The following is a 25366-nucleotide window of genomic DNA, read 5'->3' as shown; positions in this document are numbered from 1 at the left end:
CACGGGTTCGAGCCCTGGTCTGGGAAGATTCCACGTGCCATGGAGCAGCTGGGCCCGTGAGCCACAATTACTGAGCCTGCGCGTCTGGAGCCTGTGCTCTGCAACAGGAGAGGCCCCGATAGTGGGGGGCCCGTGCACCGCGATGAAGAGTGGCCCCCGCTTGCCGCAATTAGAGAAAGCCCTCGCACAGAAACGAGGACCCAACACAGCCATAAATTAATTAATTAATTAATTAATTAATTAAAAAAAAAAGAAACAAGAAACACCTCAAATAAACAACCTAACCTTACTCCTAAAGAAATTAGAGAAAGAAGAACAACAAAACCCCAAAGTTAGCAGAAGGAAAGAAATCATAAAGAACAGATTAGAAATAAATGAAAAAGAAATGAAGGAAACGACAGCAAAGATCAATAAAACTAAAAGCTGGTTCTTTGAGAAGATAAACAAAATTGATAAACCATTAGCAGACTCATCAAGAAAAAAGGGAGAAGACTCAATCAATAGAATTAGAAATGAAAAGAAGGAGAAGTTACAACTGAAACTGCAGAAATACAAAGGATCATGAGAGATTATTACAAGCAACTATATGCCAATAAAATGGACAACTGGAAGAAAAGGAGAAATTCTTAGAAAAGCACAACCTTCTGAGACTGAACCAGGAAGAAATAGAAAATATGAACAGACAAATTCAAGCACTGAAATTGAAACTGTGATTAAAAATCTTCCAACAAACAAAAGCTCAGGACCAGATGGCTTCACAGGCAAATTCTATCAAATATTAAAGAAGAGCTAACACCTGTCCTTCTCAAACTCTACCAAAATATAGCAGAGGGAGGAAACACTCCCAAACTCATTCTATAGGAACACCATCACCCTGATAACAAAACCAGACAAAGATGTCCACAAAGAAAGAAAACTACAGGCCAACATCACTGATGAACATAGATGCAAAAATCCTCAACAAAATACTGGCAAACAGAATCCAACAGCACAATTAAAAGGATCACCACACCATGATCAAGTAGGGTTTATCCCAGCAATGCAAGGATTCTTCAATATATGCAAATCAATCAGTGTGATACACCATATTAACAAATTGAAGGAGGAAAACCATATGATCATCTCAATAGATGCAGAGAAAGCTTTCGACAAAATTCAACACCCATTTATGATAAAAACCCTCCAGAAAGTAGGCATAGAGGGAACTTACCTCAACACAATAAAGGCCATATATGACAAACCCACAGCCAACATCGTCCTCAATGGTGAAAATCTGAAACCATTTCCACTAAGATCAGGAACAAGACAAGGTTGCCCACTCTCACCACTATTATTCAACATAGTTTTGGAAGTGTTAGCCCACAGCAATCAGAGAGAAGAAAAAGAAATAAAGGAATCCAAATTGGAAAAGAAGAAGTAAAGCTGTCACTGTTTGCAGATGACATGATACTATACATAGAGAATCCTAAAGATGCTACCCTAAAATGACTAGAGCTAATCAATGAATTTGGTAAAGTAGCAGGATACAAAATTAATGCACAGAAATCTCTTGCATTCCTATTCACTAATGATGAAAAATCTGAAAGTGAAATTAAGAAAACAGTTCCATTTACCATTGCAACAAAAAGAATAAAATATCTAAGAATAAACCTACCTAAGGAGACAAAAGACCTGTATGCAGAAAATTATAAGACACTTATGAAAGAAATTAAAGATGATACAAATAGATGGAGAGATATACCATGTTCTTGGATTGGAAGAATCAACATTGTGAAAATGACTATACTACCCAAAGCAATCTACAGATTCAATGCAATCCCTATCAAACTACCACTGGCATTTTTCACAGAACTAGAACAAAAAATTTCACAATTTGTATGGAAACACAAAAGACCCCCAATAGCCAAAGCAACCTTGCGAAAGAAAAACGGAGCTGGAGGAATCAGGCTCCCAAACTTCAGACTATACTACAAAGCTCCAGTAATCAAGATAGTATTGGTACTGGCAGAAAAACGAAATATATATCAATGGAACAGGATAGAAAGCCCAGAGATAAGCCCACACACATATGGTCACCTTACTTTTGATAAGGAGGCAAGAATACACAGTGGAGAAAAGACAGCCTCTTCAATAAGTGGTGCTGGGAAACTGGACAGCTACATGTAAAAGAATGAAATTAGAACACTCCCTAACACTATCACGAAAATAAACTCAAAATGGATTAAAGACCTAAATGTAAGGCCAGACACTATTAAACTCTTAGAGGAAAACATAGCGCAACACTCCATGACATAAATCACAGCAAGATCCTTTTCGACCCACGTCCTAGAGGGAATGGAAATAAAAACAAAAATAAACAAATGGGACCCAATGAAACTTAAAAGCTTTTGCACAGCAAAGGAAACCATAAACAAGACGAAAAATACAACCCTCAGAATGGGAGAAAATATTTGCAAATGAGCAACTGACAAAGGATTAATCTCCAAAAACATCAAGCAACTCATGCAGCTCAATATCAAAAAAACAAAAACAACCCAATCCAAAAATGGGCAGAAGACCTAAATAGACATTTCTTCCAAAGAAGATATACAGATTGCCAACAAACACATGAAGAATGCTCAAACATCATTAGATCCATTAGAGAAATGCAAATCAAAACTACAATGAGATATCATCTCACACCAGTCAGAATGGCCATCATCAAAAAATCTACAAACAATAAATGCTGGAGAGGGTGTGGAGAAAAGGGAACCTCTTGCACTGTTGGTGGGAATGTAAATTGATACAGCCACTATGGAGAACAGTATGGAGGGGTCCTTAAAAAACTAAAAATAGAACTACTATACAACCAGCAATCCCACTACTGGGCATATACCCTGAGAAAACCATAATTCAGAAAGAGTCATGTACCACAATGTTCACTGCAGCTCTATTTACAATAGCCAGGACATGGAAGCAACCTAAGTGTCCATCAACAGATGAATGGATAAAGAAGATGTGGCACATATATACAATGGAATATTACTCAGCCATAAAAAGAAACGAATTTGAGTTACTTGTAGTGAGGTGGATGGACCTAGAGTCTGTCATACTGAGTGAATTAAGTCAGAAAGAGAACAACAAATACCGTATGTTAACACATATATATGGAATCTAAAAAAAAAAAACAAGGTCATGAAGAACCTAGGGGCAATACGGGAATAAAGACGCAGACCTACTAGAGAATGGACTTGAGGATATGGGGAGGGGGAAGCATAAGCTGGGACAAAGTGAGAGAGTGGCATGGACATATGTACACTACCAAATGTAAAATAGATAGCTAGTGGGAAGCAGCCTCATAGCACAGGGGGATCAGCTCGGTGCTTTGTGACCAACTAGAGGGGTGGGATAGGAAGGGTGGGAGGGGGGGGGAGACTCAAGAGGGAAGAGATATGGGGACATATGTATATGTATACATGATTCACTTTGTTATAAAGCAGAAAACTAACCACACATTGTAAAGCAAGTATACTCTAATAAAGAAGTTAAAAAAAAAGAAAATTAATTCCACACTTATATGGTCAATTAATCTCCAACAAGGGAAGCAAGAATATACAATGGAGAAAAGACAGTCCTTCAATAATGGTTGCAGGGGGAAAACTGGATGGCTGCATGCAAACGAATCAAGCAGAGCTACTTTCTCATACCATACACAACTCAAAATGGATTATAAAGACTTAATGTAAGACCTGAAACCATAAAACTCCTAGAAGAAAACGTAGGCAGTATGCACTTTGACATCGGTCTCTAACAATATTTTTTTGGATATGTCACCTCAGGCAAGGGAAACAAAGCAAAATAAAACAAATGGGACTACATCAAACTAAGATGCTTTTGCACAGCAAAGGAAACTTCCAACAAAATGAAATGGCAGCCTATCAAATGCGAGAAGATATTTGCAAACTATATACCTGATACCTGATAAGGAGTTAATATACAAAATATGCAAATAACTCATACAACTTAACATCAAAAAAACAAACAACCTGATTAAAAAATAGCCAGATGACCTGAACAGACATTTTTCTTAAGAAGACATACAAATGGCCAAAAGACACGTGAAAAGACGCTCAATATCACTAATTATTAGGGAAGTGCAATTCAAAACCACAATTAGATGCCACCTCACATCTGTTAGAATGGCTATTATCAAAAAACAACAAACACCAAGTTTTGGAAAGGATGTGGCGAAAAGGGAACCCTCATACTCTGTTGGTGGGATTGAGAATTGGTGCGCCACTATGATAAACGGTACGAAGTTTCCTCAAAAAATTAAAAATAGAACTGACATATGATCGAGCAATTCCACTTCTGGGTATTTACACGAAGAAAACAAAAACACTAATTCATTCATATATATATATATGTAAACACACACAATGGAACATCACTCAGCCATAAAAAAAAAAAATCTTGCATTTTGTGACAACATGGATGGAATCAAAAAGTATTATTCTAAGTGAAATAAGTGAAACAAACAGAGAAAGACAAATACTACATGATCTCATTTACATGTGGAATCTGAAAACCAAACCAAACAAACAATACATCCTGGCTAGGTAGGGGGGAAAAAAGCAGCCTCATGACCAAGAACTGGGCTAGATGGCTTTGGACTCAGTGCCTAGATCTGCATTGTCTTTGTTATCACAAAGGAGCAGAAGCTCTGAAAAATACACTTAAGACCAGGTTGTGGACTAGGATGCGCCCAGGGCATTAGCCCTGCTCATAGCTTTGAGTTCCTTTTTTATTTTTTGCCTTAGAATGTTTGTTTTGGGGTCCAGTTGTGTTTTCTGGTTATCTCTTTTTACATTTTCTTTATTATTTATATGTGTTTGAGCAAAAGGAGTGAATCTAATGGTTAATTCACTCTCATCTCTACAGAAAGCAATTTTCACATATTCTTCAGGAAAAAATAAATAACAAAATTTCTATCTAAAGTAAGACTCCTAACATAGTGTGTGTTGTTGCCTGTCTTCTTCCAGAAATCTACTATTTAATCATTCACCTGTCCTGGGCAGGGGGATTTGTAGGTACTAATCACTAAGCAGGATATTATGGCTAATAATTCTAGTAATTTATTTCCTCCATTAAATAAGCTATATATTACTGTACATTGAAATATACAGTAATTACATATTGTGATAAAAATGAAAAAGTTCTCGTTTCAAAGCCCCAACTTTACCAGATAAAAGAATGGTTATCTTCTGTTCCTAGTCTCATGAAAGTTCAGAAAGGCTGTACTTTTATTTCCCAAGGAGCAGACACTATATGTACATACATGTACTCAGGCCCACAGAAAGCAAACGTAATGGGCAGCTTTGCTTCTGGTACTGCATACCAGAGATCTCAGCTTCACTCACCCAATGCTTGGAAGACACAGCTCCCTTTTGTATTACATCTCCCTGGAATTCTAAAGGATCTCTGGCTAACTAATTCTGTCCAACATTTAAGAATAGACCCCTGCTTGATGAGATCTGGGGAACATAGGACATTTTCAAGTAAAGGTGATCATGTACAATTCTTCAAGAAGGATCTTTGGTTGGAAATAACACGCATAGCGGAAATCTTAAGAAACATTACGCTATTTTCAAATCAAATGTGAGTTTATTCCAATTTCAGAGTTTGGAATCATAAACATCCTGAGACAGAGATAACCTAGTCCAGTTTCTTCTTTGTATACATGAGCAAACTGAGGGCTTAAGGAGTGACAACATTTCACACCACAGGTCAGTATACAGTGTCTTGATATCCAGTCCATCACTCCTTCCATGCTACTCATCAGCCCCTTCCATTCTTAAGAAAGTAACTAAGATAATGTCATCCGGTTGAGGGTGTATTACTTTTAGAGAAAAGACAGGGCAATGTCCCATGAAATGTAGCCACTGGGCTGAGATCCCAAAGTATGTGACCTCTACAGTTACAGGCAGCCAGGGCTTTAGTCGGCCATCTCCAGTGTTTCAAAGGTGGCAATCAGCAACACACCCTTCCACCTTTCCCCGCCCCTTTTAAGAGCTAGGGGTTCTCTCTGGTTCTTTAACTACTTGCTCACCTAACTATCTGACAACAAGTGCTCTGAAATGTCTTCCTTTTGACATCTACTATTGGAATTTTCTTTCTACTGAAACAATTCTCTGTAGTTTTCAGGTCTACTACCCAAGGTAAAAAGAAAAAAGAAGGACCTTTGTTTCTGTTTAACTTGTTGGGAGGGTTGCTTTAATTTAGCACTTTATTTGAAATGCACAGACACGGCCTATTCTTCTAAGAGCAATAGTTGTTTACTAATAGAGTTATCCTACTGCATTACTGAAAGGCTGTTTTACCACATCCATTACCAAAAATAATAAAAGGGTAGTGCCTTGGAATTAGCTACTTCCTCATATACCCAGGAACAAAGCCATATACATTGATGCAGATTAGGGTTTCAAATTTATTTTTCCACTGAATTCCCACAGAGAAAAAGAACGCTAAGGGGTAAAAATACGTGTTCATTTTGAACCATTTCAGAATCACTGGCTTCTTAAAATATTTACAAACACCAACAGACACTACTAAGGTCATGGCCACGTTCTGAGTACATGGTTTGTTTAGAGAAAGAATTAGCTATGCTCAGGAGTATAAGCATCGATCTACTAACATGGAAAGAAGCTTACTTGGTGAAAGCCCACTTTGAGACCTGAATTTTTCAGTTTGATTTCTTACATGGTCATATTTAGCTGGTTTTCATTCCAAATTCGCTGGACAACTGACAAATTTCCACTTTGATTCACTGTGCAGCAATATCTTGCAATGAGGCATATAAAATGATATACTGTCCTTAAATTTGACATTTCAAATTTTTAAAACTTTTATTTTTTAATCACCCCTGTAATGTCACGGGTTGGATTATTTTACAAATTGATTGATTCATTCCTCTCTTAAAGATGAAAAACAATACCAGCTGGTGAAGTTTAAATTTCACAGTCAACAACTGGACTTTTACCTTAAAATATGATGCACAGTATTTATAGTATAAAGTTAAGATCAAAAATAAAACGTGTAGTCTGCTTTGGGGTCTGCTAAGCTAAGTGTCCTGATGCACCATCAAACTTCTTTCTACATGTTATACTTAAGGCATAGTTAAACCTAATTTACTTATGTCACCATGAAATAGACTTCAAAATCAGTCATTATAACCAAAGACGTTAAAGACAAACAATGCCAGTCTAGGAGTCAGTCCTAAAAATTCTTCCACACATGCCGAAAGAAACTTCCTACGAGTGAGTTTCTAAGAAGCTGTTTCTTGAAGCATGTGACAGGACATCACACTCAGATGGATATCTTCACCTTCTGTCTGTTATTACTGTGGTCTCCTTTTAATCCCTTTAGCATCCTGCTGAAATGAAGTTTATAAACAGAAGTTTGGGAATGGATCAACACCAATACTGTCAAATATCTAAGTCAACAGTTTAAATCCTTCAGTCTGCTTCTACCTTCTGAATCTGCAAAATCCTCTATGTCCCTGCATCTTACAAAAGGAGTTTCACACATATGTTAGTTTCTAGCATATGTTTGTTTCTAGGCTGTTATATCCAGACTGTATGTCTTTAAAGAAAAAAAATCCACTATGGTCAGAAATCTAAGGCAAGTAGAGTGACTCTTCCAGCCAAGTAAAGATGAAAATCAACTTCTTCCCATTAAGAAATAATTTATACATGTTCTCTGAATTAACTCTTTGTGTCCAAGTAAATAGAGGATGTAAATTTTCTTCTAACATTTCCACTCTTGTAAAAATCTAACAAGCCAAAATATTTTCCACACATCTATTCCAAATCTCCCTTTTTGTCATTTGTTATCATTTTTAAGGCTTGGCTCTTGTGAATTGTTTTTGTATAATAATATTTTTATACTAAGCATCTCATAGAGACTCATTAAAAAGAACTCATTTCTGAAAGATGAATCTGGTATTAAATATATTTTTTAATCCTAGAACTGGACATTACTGTCAACATGAATTCAAGAGAAAACTAAATTCAGGAAGTTGTCTTATACCTAACATGAAAATAGTCATTAAAATATAAAGGAGGAAAAGTTTAACATTCTTATAATAACCAAATATATGTTAATAATTACAAAGCAGTCTCATCTATTCATCAGGATAGATCATGGAGGATTTTTACTTGAAAACACTGTTAAAAGCTACTCTAATTTGCATGAAAATAATTGAACCCTCTTTCTCTTGGTTTTTCACGAAGTAAACTAGAATCCCTCCACTTAGCATTTCAGTGAGATTGGGGAGAACAGGAATTTCTCTTTTTTCCTTTATTTCTTTAAAATAAAATCACCATTCAGACCCTCCATTAATCACTAGAGTATCATTACTAACTAACACTGAAAAAGCTGGCTTCTGCAGACATGTTTTCAACTAATACTATTAATAGGCTGAATCCACAAAATCTTGTCAGCTACTCTCCAAATTCCAAACACATCTCTGCTCTGTAAAACAGGCAATGATGGGTTTAGGGGTTTAAAAAAAAAAAAAGTCTGCGAGATTACCATCATGTTCATCCTCTGGCTGGCAAAACAAGGCAGCATAAAATGCCAAGACTCAATGATTCAAATAAACCATGGCTGAGGGAGGGGCTGGGCTGGCTCAGGTCAGCACTCCAAATTAGTTCCATTCCTTACATCCTTCCTATAAAGCAGCTTCTTTGCAGTTTTCAGAATAAGATGACACAGGTGGACAGAAAAAATTCAGAAGGTAATTAAGTCAGCTTATTAAAAAACGAGAGGCAGTTCTTCTGAAAAGAAAATAATTTCATTGTGATTACGAATCACAATGAAACATGTATCATTGAAAAGTAACATGTATCATTGAAACATGTATCATTAAAAAGTAATTTGGCTTCATTCATTAACTTTGAGAGTAAAGGCACTTTTTATTTTCACAGTTATAGATATTGTTAGAATTGCACACTAGAACTAGGGTACTGAAAGGGAATTTTGGTGTAATTGATTTTATTTTCACATGGCAACCCCTCCCCCACCTTGGCAGCTCAGTAAATTGCCATGAAGCTATCATAAAGTGGAATTCCTTTCTAAAAGAAGTTTTATATTCCCTCAGCCCAATTAGGAAGTTAAAAGGCAATTACATTAGATGCAATTCACAATAGCTGATTTTTCTGGGGATGTTAGTACATTTTTCCTTGGGACCCAAGTTCTGGGACATTTAACTGTTTGGTTTGCAATCTCTTCTCCTAAAATAACTGTGAAAGAGGAAGAGAGAAAGAGGGAAGAGGAGAGAGACTTTCCTCCCAGTTTTCTCCTTCAACCTGTACCCCATCCCAAGGTTCTAAATCAAAACTTGACTCCTTTGACCCTACTAACGTCCTGGCAGTTTGAATGGCTGAGAGAGTAGAGGGGTTAAATTTAGTTGTGTTTTACTTTCTGCCTAAACTTAGAAACACGAGGCAACTTCATCAGATTGATAAATACCACCCACGTGTAAATGACAGCTTTTCAGATATACAGAAAAGACTGAACATGCTTCAATATTTGGATGTATTTTAAAACTGCATACTGTTTGTTTTCCTCTCCTTACTTTGGATTTGGGGGGGAGGAGACTGCTTTCCTGCCTAAATTCAGGACTGTTGCTCACTGGCCCAAATGCCTGTGTTCCTTTAAGCTCCTGTGCAGTCAGTACCCTTAGTTAGGTTCAGTGATGTTTTTAAAAACTGTTTCAAATAAGAGAGGATTGAGAAATGTGAACAGAAAAAAAGCCTTAGGCAACTGGCAGCGCATTCTCTTCATTTTCTTCGTTCAAAATGTGGGAAATCGCTGCTCCTGTAATCCTTTTCAAAACTAACAATTTGTTGGGCCTTGTTGGTTCAGAAAGGTTGTCGCTATTTTCTCCTGCACTTGTGGGAAAAGTAAAGTTCAGGGCCAAAGTAAAATTAAAATGTCAGCGTGACTGGGTACAGAGGATAGGCGATGTCTACTGGGAGGTGAGCGAGGACAGCTTTCCAGCTGCCGAGCGCATTGGCTAGACGTGCGATTCGGCGCTTGCCTCCTACCGCTTTTCCTGCGCGGTACTGCCAGCCTCTGGCCACGCTGCAGAGCCTGGGCTGCTCGGGAGGAAGTGCGCTCAGGCGACGGATGCTCGGGCCTGGAGATGCCCTACCCCAAGGAAGCCAGAGTAAAAACTCTATGTCCAAGGATGGACAGAGGGACCTGAGCGAAAAGCGGGAATGTGACCGACCCACGGAGGCCGCGCCTACTGGCGGCGATCTGTCCCGGGCGCTGCGCTGCGGTATCCTTACACTTGATCCGGGGCTTGCGGTCCGGGCCCACCCAGGTCCTGGCTTGGTGCGAGACGAAGTGGTCCCCAGCAGCGAGGGTGGCTCTTCCCATGACCGTTCGCTTTTTTGCCCCCAGAGGAGATACGGGTAAAGCGATTGTTGCCCTCCTCCAAAACTCCTGGGGAGGGAGGGTTGGAGTAGTGGTGGAAGGGATGTTCTGCTTCACCTGTGCGCCCGGATCGTGGTAGGCTCCAGAAGCCACCCAGCTCAGCCACAAGGCAGCCAGGCCCCTAAAAACAGACTTGCGTAAAACTGTACCACAAGGGTGTCTTTTTTTTTTTAATTTGCTTTAAAATAGATTGCACTGTAGTTAATTAAAAAAACACTTCAGCCACTCAGGACTTCTCACCATTCATAAACCGAACTGGAGACATGGAGCCACTACCCACTTATAAATTGGACAAAACCAAAATTCAACCCTGAAACCATTTGGCTTAAAATATTCACGTTTTAAAGACAAATATATCTTTTTTTAAATTTTAATTTAATTAATTTTTGGCTGCGTTGGGTCTTCGTTGCTCCACGTGGGCTTTTCTCTAGTTGCGGTTAGCAGGGGCTACTCTTCGTTGCAGTGCGCTGGCTGCGAGCGTGGGCTCTAGAGCGCAGGCTCAGTAGTTGTGGTGCACCGGCTTAGCTGCCCTGCGGCGTGTGGGATCTTCCTCGACCAGGGCTCAAACCCCTGTCCCTGCATTGGCAGGCGGATTCTTAACCACTGTGCCACCAGGGAAGTCCCTAAAAACAAATACATCTTTTAAGGGTGCATTTGTTCGCAGTTTTATAGCCTGTGAATCGATGTCGGAGTTTTTGTTGTATTTATACTCTATTTATAAACTCTAGTTATTCACTAGATTGGGTCTATTCACTTTCTTGAGTCTGGGCTCTCAATGCTCCCAACCTCTACCCTCCCTACCCCCAAGTATGCCCCACGGGTATTCTTGTAACGTTCTTTCCCCCACCTGTCCCGACGTACAGAAAGCCTTGTCTCAATTCGTTCCTAAACTTTAAGGACAGAGAACTACAGGGCTGGGGGAGGGGTGCCTGGGAAGGCGGAAAGCGTTGCAGAAAGCAGGTCCGAGTCAGGAGAGCTCTCAGGGAAAGAAACAGAACGGCGATGCGAAATGCGTGTTTCACAACCGGAGTGTATTCTCTTTCACCTCTGAAATGAAACAAACAAACAAAATCGCAGCTGCTGTATTACCGACTGAAGAGTCAGCAAAAGCCCTCTCTGACCTCCCTGCAGTGCCTAGGATAATTCCTCTCGCAGCCAATGAGTCCTCGTTCCAAAAAGTTACTGAAACTTTAAAGGATGCCGGCCGAGGAGACTCGGGGCGGCCGGGGTCTGGGTAAGGCCGCCTGGACTCCTCGAAAGCAGCAGGTACCCGGACGAGCTGGAGGCGGGGAGCGAATAACGCGGACCTAGAGGGTTCGGATGGAGGGCGTCAAAGAGAAAGGGCGGGATCATAATCTAGAGGGGCAATAGGGACCCGCCCCAGTGAGAGGAATTAAAAGGTGTGGTAGCTGACGGCTTGTGGATTGGCTCCGAGGGGGCGCAAAGGAGGTGCCGCAGGGCAGCGGTTACAGGGTTCAGCCGCTGCCGTCTCCCCGCAGAGGGAGCTCCTCCGCGCAGAGAGGAGTTCCCAGACTCTTACATCCTGTCTGCGAAGATCCGGATTTCCTGGGGGATTCCTAGGGATAGCGCCGTTCCTCCCGCCGAGGAGCCGAGAGCAAAGAATCTTCCCCACCTCGCCACCGCGGACGCACACACTCAACTCTCCAGTGTGAGCTCGGGGCTCCCCACAAGACCTTTCCCCACTACTCAACAACTTTCTCTCTCCAAATGTAAAAGCCCCCATTTCTCCCCTCTCCTCTCCGTCCTCCCGCCCCCTCCTGCTTTAGCCTGGAAAATCCTTGCTCCTCACGGTGCGAAGTCTCAGGGCTCAAGTTCCGGGCTGCGCAGTTCACCGCACCCTTCGGCCACAGGTTCGCCGCCGGGTAGCCCAGGGAAACACACCGGCAGCCCCTCGGTCCCTCGTCCCACGCACCCAATTGGCCTCCCGGCCCCGCCCCCCAACCCCTCCTCCGCCGCGGCCCGGGAGTGGCGTCAGCACGCCGGCCCCGCGTGGGGTTTAAATGCCCACTAGCTGGAGGCCCGGCGCTTCTATCTCGGAGCGCGGTGGCAGCTGGAATTGCAGGGGTGGGAAGGGAGCGTGCGAGCGGGATCCCGAGCCGCGGAGCACGCTGCCCCTCGCTCCGCCGCGGATGACTTGGGAGCTCGGGTCCAAGTGCCGCCCATGCAGCATCCCTGCCCTCCGCCGCCCGAGAGTTGATGATAAAACACTTAACCGTCTCCGCTGCGGGAAGCCATGAGCTGTCTGGATGTTATGTACCAAGTCTACGGTCCTCCCCAGCCTTACTTCGCAGCCGCCTACACCCCTTACCACCAGGTACGTGTCTCCTCTCGGCCGGGCCTCGTAGACAGGTGGCGCGCCCCGGCTTCTCCGAGCACTGCCAGTACTCAGAGGTTCCCGGTGCCTCCGCGCGGGTACTGGGCGTCCGAACAGCGGCGGGCGCCTCCCGGATGCGGGGATTGCCCGCGCTGCCACCCAGTAGGTTGAGCTAACCCCTTTAGCTTGCCCGTTTGCTCTCTCGGGAAGGCAGTTAAGTCCTGCTAATGCGTGCCCCGGGCTTCCCGGGAATAATTAGACGAGGATCGCGCGAGCTGCCTTGATTTCTTAGGGTCTGTCGGACTCCAGATTTCTTCCGAGCCCGGTGCTGGCGCGGGAAGATGCGAGCAAAGCTCACGCAGGGAAAACCAAAATTTGGTCCCAAAGGTGAGAGTAACAACAAAACAAAAGCAAAGGCCTGTCTCTGTCTTTCTGAGAATCAAAAACTCGCGTTCTCATCTCTGCAAGCTTATTTTATCAAAGGCTTTTTTTCCGTTTCAATTCTCAGGCGATCAGGCCAATTAATTACAGAACCAGCGAATTCGTTACAAAGAGAACCGCACGAAACTCACTGGCTTTATAATCTTTGCTTTGCAAAGTTCTGGGAAATATTATTGACCCGGCAGAGGCAAGCTTCATAGATAATACTTCGCCTTTCGCTAGCTGAGTCTGGCTGCCCTGCCATCAACAAACCCACTTTTGAGAAGACCACTAGCCCCGGTTCTGCAAACTCTTCAAGTTTCGTTTAATTTTTACAATATTTCTATTCTCCGGGCTATATCTGGTCGAAGTTTTTCTTTTCACTCCTCAGCTGCTGTAGTCGAAACTGAGGACAGTAGTCCAGGAAATGAATAAGATCCGCACTCCAGTGGGCGGAGGGGGGTGGGGAATCCCCTAGGAGTCCGGACTAGGTTGGAAAGTGAGGGCCTGGACTCCTGCTTCGGGAAAATTGAAATACACCCCAGTGTCCGAGTCCATGCTTTTGCCAATTTTGCTTGCAGAATATCTATTTGAAAATTTCCGGATGAATTAATGATGGAATGGGTAGATTTTGCCTTTTGTTTTTGCTTTTCTCCCTCCTCCTCTCCTTTTTAAAACTTTCCAACCAGAAGTTTGTTTAGTCTCAATGTTAATTTTAGGAATCACCAGAGTCTCTCATTGTAAGCCAAGTGGGAATGTGGTAGAAATGGTGATATTTCTAAACAACTCCAGTCTTCTGGCTTCGGTGTCTAAGATGAGCTCCTTCCCAGGCTGGGAGTATTACAAAGAGGAAAGGAGGGTTGGTTTTCTGTCTGTTTGGTCCTTTCTCCTCCCTGACCCTGGACCAATCTATTGCACCAAGATCTCTGTATATTTTTGTATAATCAGGGTCTCCCTTGAAGGGCATCCCTGCCTGCATACTGCTTTAACGCTGTATTCAGTCCATTGCTCGTTTCTAAGAAAATGTTTTCAGCGGCCACACTTGGTTTTGTAAATCACTATCAGACAGTCATGATTTACCTAACCTTACAGCCAAGATCATCCTCTGCTCCTTTTTATTACTTTTTTCCTCAAAATACACAGATGGTGAGGGTAGAAATTCTCATAGCCCACTGGTTTTTCCTTACTCAAAAGAAGATCTCTTTAAAAGCTGAGACTTTCTAATGGCCAGTTTATGAATGACCAAATATCAACTTGCATTTATTAAAATGATCCATGTCACGATGTTATTCCATGTTTTTATCCTGCAGCAGTTCTTCCTTTACATACTTGTTGTGTGGAGTGGATTTTGTTATTTTCATGTTCTATCATGAGGATGCTTAATCCTGCATCTTGTACGTCTGCCCTGAATTCTCAGGCAGGGAACAGTCAGGCCCTAACTGGACTTGGGTGCCCTTTACCCTTGAAGCCTGATTTTAAAACTGTATCTGCCTTGAGCCGGGCTCTGCGGTCAAACTGCTTAGGTGTCTTCCAGGACCTTCACCCTGACACCTTCAGAGAGTTCTCCCTGTGGCCTGGCAGCAATTCCAGGGAGACAGAGGCTCCAAGAAGGGCAGTCGGCCTCTCAGGAACGCCACCTTTGTTGAGCTGCAGGTTGGGAGGCCTGTTGACTGCAGCCCACGTTACTGAGCACCTGGCATGGGCACCGATGTCAGTTGCTCCTGGATACCTTCGGGATCCGGATGAGGGAGTGCAGTCTGAACACAATTTGCTCGCTCTTTTGAAATTGACTTCTCTATTCTTTCTCCTTTGAGCAGAAACTAGCCTATTACTCCAAAATGCAGGAAGCCCAGGAGTGCAACGCCAGCCCCAGCAACAGCAGCGGCAGTGGCAGCTCCTTCTCCAGCCAAACTCCGGCTAGTATAAAAGAAGAAGAAGGCAGCCCGGAGAAAGAGCGCCCACCAGAGGCGGAGTACATCAACTCCCGCTGCGTCCTTTTCACCTATTTCCAGGGAGACATCAGCTCTGTGGTGGACGAGCACTTCAGCCGGGCCCTGAGCCAGCCTAGCAGCTATTCCCCAAGCTGTACAAGCAGCAAAGCCCCGCGGAGCTCTGGGCCCTGGCGGGGTAAGTATAGGGCCCCAACTGGCAAGGGAGGATAGAGAGCCCTCACAGCCTGGGGTCCACCTACAGGGGTTCAAAGAGATGCAGCTGAAAGAATGCTAGGTGTTAGAGAAGAGGTGAGGAGGGCCATTGGGGGAGGATAAGGAAATCGAAGGAGGAGTAGGCACAGGCCTAAGATCTCTCCTTGAAGAGGCAGAGCAGAGCAGTGACCTAGAAAAAAACAATAGCCTTGGAATTGGGAGGCCTACGTTTGTGTGTTGGCTCCACCACTTCCTAGCAATATGACCTTGGGCAAGTCTCTTAACCTCTTGGAGGTCACTCTATTTACTGGTCTCTAAAATTAGAATAATACTTGCCCACTTAACTATCCCTGGAGGTGGCTGTAAGGCAAACAGAAAATGTATGTAAATGTGCTGTGGAAATGTGAGGTTTCCAACAGCCTCCCGAGGCAGGGGAGGGGGGGGGGATCTTCACGAACAACAGCTTACAGGGCCCTTACCCCATTTCTGAAAAATCTTTCCAGAGAAAAAAGTCCTAGAATGCAATGCAAGCAAAACCTGCTGAAGAATGTCTCCTAAAACCTACTTATGCCTTTTGCCAGATTTTGATTACTTGGGAAATCTTGAAGCAGAGAATGTCTTTCAATAAGCGAGTAAAATAATAAAGAAATAAGAATTTAAGGGTAGCCAAAACATCTCTAAGGAATTTCCCCAAACACATCCCTTCTTTATTTATTTACCCTTCTCACCAAACACTGCTTTACCTAGCCTGGGACAGTGATTTCTTGGATGAGTCAACGAACTCTCCCTTCTATTCTGAAATCTTGACCTCCCCTTATTACCAAAACAAGGGTGGAAGTAACTATTTGGTAACTTTGGTAACTTTCTCACTAACCTTAGCTTTTGATGTGTACCAAGCTGAGAAATGAGGACTTTGTTGTAACAAAGGAAAACAAATATTTCATTTTGGGGGAAATGACAACTGTCGCCCTTCCTTTTTTTTCTTAAGAGTGTGACAGTTTGTACAAGCCTTGCCTACACAAGATCCAAAAACGTTAGTTTTAAATACAAAACATTCTTTTTATTCTCCAGTTGCCTAAATACTTTTAACAGGAAGACTGTTCACTACTTAGAATGCATTTTCAAAGCATTTTAAATTATCTACTATGAAATGCAGATGCCTTCTCCAGGGTTCTTTTAATTAAATGTCTTTCTTCCCGTTCCTCCCAACTAAAGGCAACAAATTTGATCTAAATGCTGTTCTCTTAAAATGCTTCCAGACACTAGGGGTCAACAATGATACAGACAATAATAATTATTATTGTTGTTATTATTATTATTCCTGGCATCCACATTTTGATGCGAAGAATTTGTTAATTAAAACTGAAAAGACCTGTCCCTTCGTGTCCCCCTCTGCAAATAATACAGCTGCCCTTTTAATAGGTCAAGTTTACTCTTTGCAAAAAAAATTTTTTGAAATAAAGTTTCTAGAAAGGAGGCTAATGATAGCAAGACTCCGAAATATGTCGATGGACTTCCAGTCTATCAGAGGCCTTGGAGGGGCACATTTTTCTGGAGCAAGGGAGGCTGAACGCGCGAGAGCGGGATGTGAGATCGCTAGGCGGCCGACCAAGGCGGGAGAGGTACCTTTAGCTTGAGGAGAGGCTGCGGGCCGGGAAGGCGAGGCCGCTTCTGGTCGAGGCCGTCCAGCCGGAGTCGAGGGAAGCTCCTGCGCCCTGAAACTGGGGCTGGGGAAGGAAGTCTCCCCGCTCTTCCTCTCCCCGCCAGTCTCCGGGTTCGCGCAGCCTGGGACGCGCCTGCAAAATCCGAGGAAGCGGCGCTCCTCCCCAGGGGGTTCCCCCGTGCGGCGCCCGGACCTCGCGTTCCCGGGCCGCAGCCCCGCGAGAGAAGCGCCGCGCGTGCGCCCCGCACGGCGCCTTTCCCGCCCTTTGCCCGCCCCGGCCGTTCAGTTCTGCGGCGGCGGAGCGGCATCGGCAACCGTGCTTCCGGCGGTGATGCGTTCCTCTCTCCGTCTCCTCCCCTCCGCCTCGCCTCGCCGACCCAAAGACGGCTCCTTCCCGATGAGCCAGCGCAGCTTCCCCGCCTCCTTCTGGAACAGCGCTTACCAGACGCCGGTGCCCGCGCCACTGGGCAGCCCTCTGGCCGCCGCTCACTCGGAGCTGCCCTTCGCCGCTGCCGACCCCTACTCGCCGGCCGCGCTGCACGGCCACCTGCACCAGGGCGCGGCAGAGCCCTGGCACCACGCGCATCCCCACCACGCGCATCCGCACCACCCCTACGCGCTGGGCGGCGCCCTCGGCGCCCAGGCCGCCGCCTACCCGCGGCCCGCCGCCGTGCACGAGGTCTACGCGCCGCACTTCGACCCGCGCTACGGGCCGCTGCTGATGCCCGCCGCCTCGGGGCGCCCGGCCCGCCTCGCTCCCGCGCCGGCCCCCGCGCCAGGCAGCCCGCCCTGTGAGCTCTCGGCCAAGGGCGAGCCGGCCGGCGCCACGTGGGCCGCGCCCGGGGGACCTTTCGCGAGCCCCACGGGGGACGTGGCCGGGGGTCTGGGCCTCAGCGTGGACTCAGGTAAGCGGGAGAGGGAACGTGGCATCCCCGGGCCCCCACTCCTGCCCTGTGCCCAAACCTGGGCTGAGGCCGGGACCCTACTTAGTTCTCCTTGGAGACCCCAGTGACCCTGAGGCCCGAAGGTCTGCATGGCGGGGTTGTGTTTCAGCAGACAGATGACCCTGTGTCATCGGTGTGGGCAGAATGAGAAAGTAGCTGGCTAATATTACAGAGGATTTTTTAAAAATAAAATTTGTTGGAAAGGTTCTAGCTCTGTGCTGTTCAGTACTGTAGCCACCGGCCACATGTGTCGGTTGAGCACGTGGAACGTGGCCAGGCCGAATTGGGATGTGCTGTAAGTGTATAATATACACTGGATTTCAGGATTTTGTCCCAAAAAGAATGTAAAATTCATCTCACTGATGTTTTACATTGATTACATGTTGAAATATTTTCAACACGTTGCATACTGACTATATTGGGTTAAATAAAATATATTACTAAGATTAAGTCTCACCTGTTTGTTTTTTTACTTTTTTTTTAATGTGGCTGCCGGAAAATTTAGAATTATGCCCATGGCTCCCATTGTGTGTCTGTTGGACAGCGCTGATCTAGAGTGCCTGCTAAGAGCGTAGTTTAAAATCCTCCACAACTTGGGGTTGGGGAGGGAGTCTTGTCACCTCTAGTGGTAGTTACAAGTCATACAAATATGACTCATGACTCTGATATCAACTTAATTGTCAAATTAAATAGGTCTCTGGAAAACATAAAACTTAACAAGAACACGATTTTAGTGATAATATTAAGTCCCTAGCTTGAAGAGTTGAATTTGAAAGGTACAGTCAAATAAGGGTTTACTTTTTTGTTTGCTTTATTTTTAGGGCAAATGAAAAAAATAGTTATATAATAAATGCAATCATTGGCTCATAGTCTTGCCCGCTCTCCCTTCCCTCAGGTGCAAATTTGACACTTGTTTGCTTTGCTCTTACTTTCATTCATGCCCTTTAGATGAATTCTGTGACTTTCACAATGAAACAGTGGTGTTTGTCTTTCTCTTTCTTTAAATATCTTGTGCCTTCCCTCCCCCACCCCCTTCTCTCTCCCTCTCTCTTTCTCTTCTCCCTCTCTCTCTCCCTTTTATTTTCTCTCTGTTTTCAGGTTTGCAGCCTCAGGACAAAAGCAAGGATCTGTACTGGTTTTAGACAACCCACCTTCTTCCCTGTAGGTCTCTGCATAGCGCAATTGGTGACACTCAGAGCTGAAATCAAGTGGGTTTGTAACAGCTTCTGATCTTGGTTTGCAGCTCGTCGTTATTCCCTCTGTGGTGCATCCCTCCTGAGCTGATCTGCTGACCCAGGGTTTCCCCTTCCCTTTCCCTTCTGACCAGCCATGGAGGCTGGCATCTGTGCCTCTCACTTCATGGATGAGGACATGGGGGAATGCAGAGACTTCAAACTTCTCCGTGTATTGGGAAAACCAGAACACACATCGACAGAATTTTCATCTAAAAATAATTCCTTCTGCCAAAAGAGGAAATCCAAAGACTCTGAATGATGCTTAATGACTTTTGGGCAAATCACTGGAAATATCCATGGTGATCACTTAGGTGACATGATTCATAGTTTTCTCGGAAAGAGGGAAAGAAAAAGAGATGTTTTGGTGTGAATATTTTTTATGCTGATGTGAATTATTTCATTAAGTAGTGTGATCATAGCACTGCAATGTCAATATCCTCAGACTGAAATGTATTTGTATTTGCATCAAAGACTGTGGTAGAGAAGTCAAAAGAAGCCAATTCCTTCTTCCTCACCTGTAGCCTCCAGCTCCTTTCCTGCCCACTCCCTCCCTACAACACCCACTCCAGACACAAAGACACACTTTCTTCTTCGGACTGTGAACGTGGAAGCCTCAGCCCGAATGTGAGCGGCAAGTGGCGAATCTGGAGCCACCTGCCCGAGTCTTACTGAAATGCAGCTGTTGTAGGACAACTGTTTAAAACTCCAGAAATACATCGACCAAAGGGGGCACTTCCCAGTGTTTGGCACAGCAATTGCAGTTGCACTGGATATGTTTTATACGTGTGTGTGTGTGTATATATCATATTTTTTACAAAGAACATTTTATGATGAAAGAAGAAGCTCTCTCTGCCTTCTCTCCCACGAATTCTGTCCCTCCCTCTATCCTTCTTTGGGTGAAAAAAAGTAAGCATCAAGAGGCCCCAGTTGTCTCCAAGAAGAAGAACTAGGAGTCACCACAAGGGGAAGAGATGCCCATGGAGTCTCTGGTACCTCGAATATTCTTCTCAGTCTCTGTGGTCATGATTTGGTCACTTTAGTGTTGGGACAGGGGAAGGGGTACACATGTGGGCAAAACTGAAGGGGATGAGGAAGAAGAAACGAACATTAAAGATGTTTGTTTACCACTAGGTCGCTGTGTTATTTCTTAAAAGGAAAACAAATACCTTAGTTTTTCTCTAATAGCATAAAATAATTTATAGTAGTATGATCTGATGTCAGGAAGTAAAATTACTTCGTATATATATTTTTGGTTTTCCAAAGTGATTGTCATGCTGTGAAACCTGTGAACCCCTTTCCACCTCATGTCAACCATGGAGATGAGAAGTTGGGTATCCCCACTCTGTTTTACAGATGAGAAAATGGTAACCCATGGAAGCCCAGATTACCTGATGGCCTTCATCAAGTAAAAGCAGAGATATATAGAAAACACTACTTGTATACCATTCAGTCAGATACACACATTTTTCTCCAAAAGAGGATTATTGTTAATTCTTAAATTCTAGACTCTTCAGATAGTAGAGTCCTCAATTTAAAAATGTTTTGGAAATACTGGTTATTTTATATTTTAATCAGCTAGGCTAGGAAACCAAACCTACAGCTAGGCCAAAAAAAAGAAATTTTTGAATTAACGGTTTTATTTTCCCTTGACGCCAAAGTTATTCGTGTTCTTTCTCTAAAGAGAGAGATTTAGTGTTCTTTAAAGAGAGAGATTTAGTGTTATGCCCAAACTGCCCTTGAAAGTTGTTAAAGCATAAAATATTAATTCAAATCTTGATCTTCATTATAACACAAGAGGCAAATACGTGTATCTTGGGTAACTGTCTCAAGAATTGGGTACAGTTAAGGGACCTTACTCAGAACATGGCTTAGCAGAGTTACCCATCCCCTCTTTCTATCATTTTGGTACCTGTTAAGTAGATTATGATCATTACAAGAACCTATTACTGTTTTTGCTCAGATGGAAGGTACTATATGATTATATTGTCCCAGATGTGATAGTAATTAGTAATAACTAATTGCATTGCATATAGCAATAACTAATGTTAATTATCATGCCCCAGGCACTGGTCTGAGGGCTTTATATATAGGTTAACTCATTTAAACCTCACAACAATTCTGTGTGGTACTTATTACCACAGAGGCTCACAGAGGAGAAGTAATCTGCCCAGTCACATAACTGGGCAGAGCCAGGATGCCAACCCAGGCAGCCCAGGGCAGAGACTGCACTGTTACCCACTGCAGTAACTACTGGTCCACTTCTGATCTGTCTTGAAATGCTCAACTTTAGGCTTACTTTCTCCTCCACAATAGATGAATAAAGAAGGGAAAAGAGACAGGCCAGCAAAGACTGACATGCTGTAGAACTTATAGAATCCCAGGTCTCAAAGGAAGTATCATAGGACGTTGTCCAGACTCCTTCGTCAAATGGCACTACCTGTAGACCATTCAGCCAGATGCATTTTTCCATTCATCTCTAGGAAGGAATTATTATTGCTTTTCTTATTAATTCATTTCAGTATTTATAGCCTTCTCTGCTCTGAAGCTCTTCACACCCAACCTAACCAAGTCGTGTTAAGCGTGTTAGTCTGAGGTTTGGACATTGAAGCAATAACTAAAATTAACTTTGGACTTCTCTGTGATTTTTTAAAATCCATGTTCCATTGGCATGGATCGCTGGTGTATACAAGCATAAATAAAACGCATTTAGTTCCAGCGCACTTTTAAAATTTTGCCACTCAGTGTACAGATGAAGAAGAAAGCACAGCAAGTGCATTTTCTGCTGGACATCTTTTCCAAGTAGTCCTCCTCCCCAAGAAGCTTTCCCTGTGCTCAACCTGCGTTAGCACTCACAAGATCTCTGATCAGAACCCACAGGGGGCCTTTTCCCAGCCCTGAGGTTCTGATTACTGAAGCCTCTCTCCTGAGCTGCATCCGACCTGAATATCAGGTTGCTGGTGAGGAGACTCAATCACTGGAACTGGCCTTTGGGGCAGTCCTGAACAGACCGTCCAGACTGCCGAACAGGGCTCCAGTGACCTAGCACATAGGACACACGGAGCAGAGGAGCAGAGCATTTCCCTCCATGTTATACATTCCCAAAGTAGAAATGCAAGAGGCCCTGGAACCATCATCATTCAGTTCTGTGTAATAAGACTTTCAAAGGGAACTTTGGTGAACTCATAGCTCTAACTGACATTTTTTTGACATTCTTTTAGGCCCACCAAGTCACGTAAAGGATGAATTCTCATGCTTGTCTTGCTAATATTCGTGAAACCATGCAGATTAGAGAAGGCCCTAGTAGTTGAAAAAAGGACATTCAAGGAAAGCAGGGATGACATGAGAAAAGGTAAACATGATGTTTTTGCATATATTATACCTGGTTGGGGGTCTGAGAGAAAGATTAGATTCTCCTCTAATCATCCCGGTTGGCACTGGTGTCCTCCTAACCCACAGTTTTCCCTTTGCACTTGGCCTCTACTGAGGGAGAGGTGACGAAAAGGGGAGAGACAGCTCTCCGCCACCAAATAATCCTGTTGCCGATTGCCCTCTGGCTGAGAACTCGGTCACCCAACTGCAGGGAACTCTATCTATTCTACTCCCTTAGCTTAATAAGAGTTGCCATCCTGTCTCATTTCCCCTTTGAAGTTCTGTTTCGATGCGTTGCAAATTCTGGCAATGACTTAAGATTGATTCAGGCCTGGATGGGAGGGAGGGCAGAGGTGGTGAGTGTTGGGACGTAGACTCCCTGACTGGAAGCTTCTCTTGCCGCTCTTTCTGGGTAAGTACTGCATTTTCTGTGCCCTTTCGAATAGGGGGAAACAACTTGTAATTTTAACCTCCCATTTGCTTAGAATTGTAAATCCTGTGTTTATGTGCAGGCACATATACACCTTCTATCAAAATAAACAAGAAACCTTAAACACTTAGTGATCGGTTACTTCAGAGTTGGGGATTTTTAAAAATAAAACTTAAACTGCTTTCCATATAAATGCCATTTCCATAAATTGCATTTTTAAACATAATTCACTAGGAGTCAAAGCATGGAAGAAAAGTTGAAAGATATTTGAAAAGACTTTAAAAATAAACGAAACCAAAAAACATAAGATACCTTTATAAAACTGCTTTAACAGTCTATGGATAATTTGCATGCAAATAATTCACATTTTGATTGTACTTGTGAAGGTCTTTGCTCTCTATGGTCCCTTCTTCCTTGCAAGATTTTTAAGATTTGTTGTTCTTCATTATTTGTTGCATATTTCTAAATTCTGGAGTAAAGGAAAAAATGTCCTAAAGGCAATATCATTGTTATAGTTGCTGTTTGCACATAACTGAAGTTCTGACATTTACACAAACAACAGGATTAAGCAAATGTAAATTTCATATTTCCTCAATACCAGCTCTCCCTCATCTCCCATGAATAAATGAAACTCACAATACAAATACAGGATCCATACAATAGAATCTGTTTATCTACAAATACCACACAGACACACATACACACCACTAATGCATGCCTAAAGAGAAATCAGAGACCCCATGCCCTCAGACAGGCACAGACACAAATGATTATTCTCACTTGACAGACCAAGTGTACCGCTCTTTCCTTGTATTTCATTCCAGCCACAGAGGGCTGGATCAGGAAAGAGACACTTGATAGCTGCTGTTTCCGTGGTTGAAATATTTGTGAAGTTAACGCACAATCTGAAAGCAGAAGCTAATAAATTATAGGGTGCTAATTGGAGCTGGAGCAGAGCTGTCAATCATGTTATCCTAAACACAGAGAGACCCTCATAACCTAAAAAGGCAAGGCAGCCTTCAGGAGGAGCGCCCAGTTGTCTCCAGCCTTGACCTCCACCCCAGCGGAAACACTGCGTCCAGGCAGAGTGGCCACTGGCAGAGTCGGCAGAGGTGATTCTGCTAATCCAAGCTCACTTTAAGAAAATAGACAAATTGTCTTTGAGGGAAAAGAGTAAAATATTTGACTGAAAAATTAATGTTTAGAGAAACACATATTGTTTAGAGAAATATATAGTGAATTTACTGGAATAATTAATACTTTGGTAAAATGTTACCCTTTATTTGGAATTTTTCCACTTTAAAACACAAGTTTAACTCAATAAGAGAAAAATCTAAAGTTCTCCACAACACAGGGTCATGTCTACCTCAACTTACAGTGTTTTCATGGGTTTACCAGTGTACTCTTATGAAACGAAGCACATCTAAAATAGAAATAAGGAGTCCAAATTTCCTTTGTCTTATGGAATTCATTTCTTTCATCTAGAAAAGCAACAGCAGCATATTTTCTGTTCCTTTGTTTTGTTCTTACAATCTCCTAGTAAGCTTTAGTTATACTTATCTCCCAAAATTTCAAAGTCACTAAAGTGATTTTGCTCAAACTATCCTCCTCTGTCACTATTATTTCCATTTCCTATCAAAACTGCATAAATTAATAAATATACAATTTTCATTACATATAAGAAATTTAGTTTAAAGGTAGACTAAAATTTGGAAAACAAAACTAAAGAATTAAAATTTTTTGATTCCTAATCAATATTTGCATGACTCTAACGATCTAGCTACCACTTAGAGACTTTTACCAACATTTATTTAAGGAGTATATACTTTAGTCTATATATGTATTTACAACTGGTAAAATACTCTGTTTACCTCATAATTTGGAAGCTTCTTTAGAATACCTCAGGTAAAAATAGTTTTCGCTCAGGAAGAGCAAATCAAGTATCTTAAAATTCTAAACACACAATTGCTTAAAACATGGATTATAATTGATGGGAATGTCAGAGCTTATTTTGTTTCCTGCTAATTCTCATTACTACAGCTTTGCCCTTATTTTTGGCAACTACATTATCAGCCCTGTGCCAGTAATGGTATTATCAAGAAATGGGATGGAAAACAAACAAAAATTAAAACAAAACTTTTTGTTATTGCTATTTATTTTTACTAGGTACAATCCTTTTTCTTTTTTCTTCTTCTAGTGCATTTTACCCAATGTGTAATCCATCTCAGAAAACAATGGAATGCTTTTTCCTCTAGTATCATATTACTTTTTTTCATTGTACCTGCTTTTTTATGGAATTTCTTGACACATCTGGGAGGTTATCTCAAATATATCTAAAGGTTCT

The 25366-nt window shown here is 42.8% G+C and overlaps 1 protein-coding gene across 8 annotated transcripts; it reads left to right on the top strand.

Moving 5' to 3' along the window:
* Positions 1–12526: 12526 nt before the first annotated feature.
* On the top strand, positions 12527–20353 carry VGLL2 (vestigial like family member 2). 8 transcript variants are annotated; one of them, XM_036871984.1, is made up of 6 exons: positions 12528–12817; positions 13110–13204; positions 15055–15364; positions 17428–17949; positions 19087–19149; positions 19232–20353. In XM_036871984.1, the coding sequence occupies exons 1-5, from the start codon at positions 12700–12702 to the stop codon at positions 19128–19130; spliced, it is 1089 nt and encodes a 362-aa protein (XP_036727879.1). In that variant the 5' UTR covers positions 12528–12699; the 3' UTR covers positions 19131–19149; positions 19232–20353. The 8 variants fall into 8 exon arrangements, with proteins under 8 accessions (XP_036727882.1, XP_036727879.1, XP_036727878.1 ...); XM_036871987.1 differs by having other exon boundaries at positions 12527–12817; positions 15082–15364; positions 19087–20353; XM_036871983.1 differs by having other exon boundaries at positions 19087–20353.
* The last annotated feature ends 5013 nt before the right edge of the window (positions 20354–25366 follow it).

The sequence above is a fragment of the Balaenoptera musculus genome, chromosome 12 (genome assembly GCF_009873245.2).
Source record: "Balaenoptera musculus isolate JJ_BM4_2016_0621 chromosome 12, mBalMus1.pri.v3, whole genome shotgun sequence".
In the NCBI taxonomy this organism is placed as follows: domain Eukaryota; kingdom Metazoa; phylum Chordata; class Mammalia; order Artiodactyla; family Balaenopteridae; genus Balaenoptera; species Balaenoptera musculus.
Note: the sequence above shows the minus strand (reverse complement) of the source record. Positions and strands in the feature narration are given on the sequence as shown.